The following is a 6,980-nucleotide window of genomic DNA, read 5'->3' on the forward strand; positions in this document are numbered from 1 at the left end:
TTTTCATTTTCCAGAGTTTCAGTTCAAGTGCTGAAAACTCAACCTTCAATTAAAGAGTTACAGTTTAAGTGCTGTGAACTCAATATCTTTGATGTTAATACATTAACATTAAAATTGGTGACCCCGACGTGATTATCAGGTGAATCGCTTGATAATTCAACACGAATTTGACGTAAAGGTGTCCTACGATCACATCAACAGAGGCTTTGGTGTCAGCATCAAAAGAGGACAAAGAACACGAATTTGACGTAAAGGTGTCCTACGATCACATCAATACAGGCTTTGGTGTCAGCATCAACAGAGGACAAATAAAACAACTTTAGTTTCACAAGGTGTGAAATTGGCTGTTAATCAACAAATCAATTAACTGGATAATGGGTTTCAGTTCGCTAGTGGATCGCCAAAAGGCATTGGGCGACAAAATCAAACAATTTATTGGTAATTGCAAAAAAGCTGGAAAACCTCGCAGAACTTCTCAATTCTATACAGACAAGATTCAAGAATTGCAAAGGTTGGGTGACGAATATCATGAAAATCATCAGGAAATTATGGCTTCAGTGGACAAGGTTGACGACCATGAATACTTGGTGAACAAAGAGTATCAGAGTATTCTTAAAATGATTGTCGATTACAACAAGGTTCTAGAAATTGAAGCAATAGAGCTAGAAAAATTATCTTCAGCAATCAATGGCATAACAATTGAGCAAAACAAACAGATAAATGATTCAAACATTCGGAAACTACTCCGAAATCAGAAGGCACTCATACGTGTAATTGAAAGAACGATAGAAGGAATCATGGTCAACAGGCAAGTTGAACAACCATCTTCATACTATTCTATAAAGGCAGCCAGTCTTGAAGGATATATGGTCGATTTAACGGCAAATAACACAACGTTATGGGAAGCTACCGACGAAAGCATCATTGAGGACTACACACTGGAAATGTTTTATGAACTCGAGGAAAAGGCAGGAGCTGCCATGATCGAACTACAACAACATTTGCATAATAATCAGACAATTCGCAACTCAAGACAGACAGATTGCGAATTGCCTCTACCAAGAATATCACTACCAAAATTTGATGGAAACTATATGCGGTGGGTGGAATTCAAGGACTTGTATATGGAATTGGTCCACAACACGGATATCAGTGACAGCAAAAAAATGCATTATCTGACTACATCATTGGATAACGAGCCAAAGGGGCTAATTAGACATCTTCCAGTAGTAGGAGAAAATTACAATATAGCCTGGACTTTACTTACAAGCCGTTATGAAAATAAACGACTTCTGGTTACAACACTCCTAAATAAATTAATGGGACAATCCTCCATTAAAAGGGAGTCGGCACCAGCATTAAAATCTCTACACGATGTAAGCAAGGAATGCATACATGGTCTCAAGGCTCAAGGAGTTCCAGTCGAACATTGGGATGTTATTCTGGTACATCTATTGCTGCGCAAGCTGGATGCAGAAACTTTAACAGCTTTCGAACAAGGGCTAACAGACAACAAACGTTTAATAACCATTGATGAATTGCTAAAATTTTTGGAACATAGATTTCAATCACTTGAGGCTAGGGGAAAAGGAGAATCATCATTCACTCGAACATGTGCTTCAGCTACAAAATTTGGTTTAAGTAAAACCTGTCCAATTTGCAATAAAGACGGTCACATGGTCTACGCTTGCAAAAAATTCGAGACGGCTAATCTATCACAACGATGGAATTGGGTTAAGGAGTTCAATTTGTGTGTGAACTGCCTCAGGATTGGTCATCGAGCTGATGAGTGTAAATCCAGGCACTGCACTAAGTGTTCTAAAAAACATAACACTTTGATGCATAATCCAAAGGGGAATCAATACACAAAAGGTACTGTTCTTCAAGGAAATAACTCGACGCCTCAACAAACAGGTCAAGCTTCAGTTTCAAACCAATCATCAAATAAAATAACTCTTTTAACAAACAATACCAGACAGGAATCTAATTATGTCTTATTAGGGACGGCCAGAATAAGATTGCTGGCATCAAATGAAAGACAAATTGAATGCAGAGCAGTATTGGACTCTGGCTCTCAAATCAATCTCATAACAAACCGCCTGTCACAAAAATTGGGCTGCAAGCCTAGGCCAACGCTTATGAGTATGGAAGGCGTAGGAGCAAATGAATCAAAAATACGTCATCAAACAATAATTCGAGTACAATCAACGTTGAACGAATTTGTAGCAGAGATGGATGCACATATCATACCAAAAATCGTTTCAGATCAGCCAATGCAGTATTTGAATATCGAATCCTGGGATATTCCAAAGGAATTAACTCTCGCTGATCCAGATTTTAACAAACCTGGCCGAATAGATTGCCTGTTAGGAGCAGAGATTTTTTTCAAGTTACTTATTGAAGGTCAAATAAAACTAGCAGTTAGTCTTCCAACACTTCAGAATTCTATTTTTGGATGGGTTGTAGCTGGCAATGTTGAAACTTTAAATTCAAGCACGGCAACTTGTGGCATATGCACTACTAAGGAACTAGAAGAATCTATATTGAAATTCTGGGAATCAGAAGAAATTCCAGATTCAACTTCGGAACTCACAGAAGACGAATTGCGTTGTGAGTCACATTTTTTGCAACACACTTTTCGAGGAAGTGATGGCAGATTTGTTGTAAAACTCCCACTAAAGAATCATCCATCAGTGTTACCAGATACAAAAGGAATCGCTTACGAGAGGTTCAAGACAATCGAGCGCCGTTTCATTCAAAATCCTGATCTAAAGAATCAATATGTTTCATTTATGAGGGAATATGAAGCATTGGGACACATGACAAAATTCAGCGGTAGCGAAATAATATCTCCCCAATATTTCATCCCTCACCACTGTGTGCTACGTCCAGACAGCTCAACATCAAAACTGCGAGTTGTATTTGACGCATCAGTACACAAATTATCAGAGCCATCACTAAATGACATAATGTTTAATGGTCCAAAAGTTCAAGACGAACTGTTTTCGATTTTGCTCAGATTTAGAATGCACAAATATGTTTTAAAAACTGATGTGGAAAAAATGTACCGTCAAATATGGGTTAACAAAGATGATCGAAATCTGCAACTCATAATGTGGCGAGAAAATCCCACAGAACCACTTAATTATTATCAGTTGAACACAGTTACTTATGGCACAAGAGCAGCACCATATTTAGCAACACGCTGTCTAACAAAATTGGCGGATGAATATCAAGGAAATTATTTACATATATGGCGCCACATCTTTAAAAAGGGATTTTTATGTTGACGACGGTCTAATAGGAGCTGATACCATCAACGAAGCGTTACTAATTCAACAACAATTAATAACAATTCTAGACAAGGCTGGAATGAAACTAAAAAAATGGTGTGCAAACAACCCAAAACTTTTACATGGAATCGCTACAGAAGATCAAGAAGTAAATCTCAATTTTGATTCCAAGGAAACCCAATTCACAAAGACGCTGGGTCTTTTATGGTTACCAAAGTCAGATTCATTTCGTATCAAGGTTAACAGTCGAGACCATAGTCACACAACAAAACGATCTATGAGCTCCGATTTGGCACACATATATGACCCTTTGGGTCTTATTGGTCCAATCTTGGTCACCGGTAAAATCTTGTTGCAAGGAGCATGGCAGCTAAAACTCGATTGGGATGATGATCTTCCGTCAGAAATACGTAAACAATGGACATCGTATAGAGAAGATCTGGCCTTGTTGGACAATGCAACAGTTGTGAGGCACGTATTCAGCAGTCAAGGCTACAGCCATGTTGAGCTGCACGCTTTTTGTGACGCCTCAGAAAAGGCTTATGGTGCAGCAGTATACATTAGAACAGTACAAAAGGATAAAACGATAAAACTTAATCTACTATGCTCCAGATCTCGTGTAGCACCCATAAAATCTCAAACAATTCCACGACTAGAATTGTGTGCAGCGTTGCTAGCAGCAGAACTCATGGCAAGAGTTAAACTTGATTTAGGCTATCAAGACAAAGCAACTTACTTTTGGACAGATTCACAAATTGTGCTTTCCTGGATAAACAATCATCCAGGCAAATTACCCGTTTACGTTGCCCACCGAATTGTAAAAATCCTTCGGTTAACAATTCCAGAACAATGGCGTCACGTCCCGTCAAAACAAAATCCGGCAGATATCCTGTCAAGAGGGCTTAAACCGCGGGAATTTTCATCATGCTACATGTGCTTATATGGTCCACTATTTTTATATCAGCCAAAGCCGCTGTGGCCAGCTCCCTTCAAAAGGGAATTAATTGTTGAAGATAACACGGTGGAGCTCGCTTTATCAACACAACACCCTACCAATGAGCATGCATGGGTCTACTCGATTCATTCAAGAAATTTATTCACACATGTCCAAAAAGTTGTTGGATATGTACTTCGTTTCACAAAAAACGCACGGAAACCAAAAGAATCAAGACCAGAGACCATGCAGCTTTCACCGATGGAGCTCGACGTAGCACTTAAGATAATAATACGTCAAATCCAGGCCTCCGATTTTTCTGATCTAAGGAAAATGCTAGTTAAGGACGAATTTGTGCCAAAAACTCATAACCTCAGTTCACTAACTCCGTTCGTAGATGAAGAAGGGGTAATACGTGTTGGCGGACGGCTAAGCTCTTCAAAACTACAATTTGATGCCATTCATCAAATGATTTTACCCAGCAACGATCCACTAGTAAAGTTGCTGGTAGAAGAAATACATAAGGACAATTATCATTGTGGCGCCCAAGCATTGCTGGCACAAGTGAGGCAGCGTTTTTGGCCCCTCAAAGGAAAAAGCTTGATCAGAGCTGTAATACAACAATGCTTAAGATGCAGAAGAGCAAGGCCAATTGTGTACAATCAAATCATGGGAAATTTGCCTGGACACCGTGTGCAACCAGCTCGACCATTTCTCAGCACTGGAGTTGATTATTGTGGCCCAATATGGGTTCATTACAAAACAAGAGGCAAGCGTCCACAAAAGGCGTATATCGCTGTCTTTTGCTGTTTTGCAACCAAGGCCGTACACTTAGAACTTGTGACTGATCTGACCACAGATGCATTCATTGGAGCATTAAAACGCTTCATAGCAAGACGAGGACGCTGTAAAACGTTATACTGCGACAATGCGACCAATTTCGTTGGAGCGAAAAACAAGTTGCAGGAACTTACTGACGTCATCTACGCTGATCGAGCGAGGGAATCAATTGCAGGAATGTGCAGTACGAAAGGCATAGAATTTCACTTCATTCCACCAAGGTCACCACACTTCGGCGGGTTATGGGAGGCAGCAGTAAAATCTGCCAAATATTTGCTGGTCAAAAATGTTTCAACAGCATCACTTACATATGAAGAGCTTGAAACTGTCGTTATTGAAGTTGAAGCAGTGTTGAACTCGCGACCCCTTATTCCTAGCTCATCAGATGCAAACGATTTGAACGCAATAACTCCAGGTCATTTTTTAATAGGTGAAGAAATCACTTCAAGCGTTGATGTGCATGCACGTGACTCTAAAGAAAAATTACTTAAACGCTGGCAACTGGTATCAGAGCTAAAACACAGTTTTTGGCAGCGCTGGACTAAGGAGTATCTAAGCGAATTGCAACAGCGCCACAAGTGGAAGGGTCCCATCACCAACATACAGACCAATACGATGGTAATCCTTAAAGAAGACAATGTCCCAGTTCTGCAATGGCCTTTGGGACGCATCATCAAAGTTTACAAAGGTGAAGATGGTTTAGTGAGAGTTTGTGACATTCAAACAAAAAAGGGAGTATTTAAAAGACCGGTGCATAGATTAGCTCCATTATTTCCTGAAGACGATAAATTAGAAGATCCAACCTTTGGAAAAATGACTGAAAGAAAAATCGAATCAGAACAGACTCAAGAAACTCCAAGGTCACCTCCCGTGTCGCTTATCGTAAAAATTCCATTAAATCGCATCAGAAAACCTGAATCATTAGTCAATGGGTTAACTCCGACAAAACGATCATGTCTGAATTCCGGGTTGCTGCTCACCATTATTACTCTACTCATTTTGCCACTTGCACTATGTAGTCCCGTCAATATAACAACCTTCAACAACAAACCTGGCATTTATTTTGAGCAGCTTAAACCAGTCAAAATCATGTCTGCTGATTGGAAAATGATTGTATATTTTGACCTTTCCCCATACCAACAACAAATGAGTATTTTAGCTGATGGAACAAAAAGGTTGAACAATTTATGCGACAAGGCATTGGATAACACTGCTTGCAAGGTATTACTCAACTATTTTGACCGTATAACGGAAAAACTGCAAATGGAACTTAATCTTCTCTCTGTTAGAAAAAGAATAACAAGAGGAGCTATAGACATTGTCGGAAATTTTGCAAATTCATTGTTTGGTGTCCTCGACTCAAACTACGCGGCACAAATGTCAAGCACAATAAATGGTCTTAAAAGGAACGACAATCACCTGGAACAACTCATTAAAAATCAAACGTCACTTGTTGATTCAACTATCAATATCTTTAAGAAGAATCAATTAAACATGCATGACAAATTTGAAGAAATTGAAAAGCGCATCAATAACTTGTTGTATACAGATGAGTCAATAAACGACATACACGTAACACAAAATATGCTTATGTTGTCAATGCAAATGCTCATGATGGTATCCAACCTGCAAAGAGTTCACTCATCAATTATGGACGTACTAATCGACAGTCATCACGATAAAATAAATCCTCTTCTGCGGACTCCACAACAGCTTAGTGAGCAAATATGATTAGGGCACATCTTCCATCACACCTACAGTTACCTATCCACCACAATAACTTACTCGAAGTATATAAGCTCATGAAGATCAACGGAATCCTGGCAAAGGGCCATGTCATTTTTTGCATCGACTTACCTCTCACGGATCCAAGAGAATTTCAACTGTTATATCTTGTTCCAATTGTGGCAGCT

At 39.3% G+C, this 6,980-nt stretch overlaps 2 protein-coding genes across 2 annotated transcripts; both read left to right on the plus strand.

The window, feature by feature from the left end:
• The first annotated feature begins 374 nt into the window (after positions 1-374).
• LOC119675430 lies at positions 375-3,290 on the plus strand. The gene has a single exon (XM_038086629.1). The coding sequence runs from the start codon at positions 375-377 to the stop codon at positions 3,288-3,290; it is 2,916 nt and encodes a 971-aa protein (XP_037942557.1).
• Positions 3,291-3,372: 82 nt separating this feature from the next.
• Positions 3,373-6,798, plus strand: LOC119675431. The gene has a single exon (XM_038086630.1). The coding sequence runs from the start codon at positions 3,373-3,375 to the stop codon at positions 6,796-6,798; it is 3,426 nt and encodes a 1,141-aa protein (XP_037942558.1).
• The last annotated feature ends 182 nt before the right edge of the window (positions 6,799-6,980 follow it).

This window comes from Teleopsis dalmanni, chromosome 2 (assembly GCF_002237135.1).
Source record: "Teleopsis dalmanni isolate 2A chromosome 2, ASM223713v2, whole genome shotgun sequence".
In the NCBI taxonomy this organism is placed as follows: domain Eukaryota; kingdom Metazoa; phylum Arthropoda; class Insecta; order Diptera; family Diopsidae; genus Teleopsis; species Teleopsis dalmanni.

Excerpts from the sequence above, each read along its gene's own strand:
- LOC119675430 (XM_038086629.1), top strand. The coding sequence starts at position 375 with ATGGGTTTCAGTTCGCTAGTGGATCGCCAAAAGGCATTGGGCGACAAA.
- LOC119675431 (XM_038086630.1), top strand. The coding sequence starts at position 3,373 with ATGAAACTAAAAAAATGGTGTGCAAACAACCCAAAACTTTTACATGGA.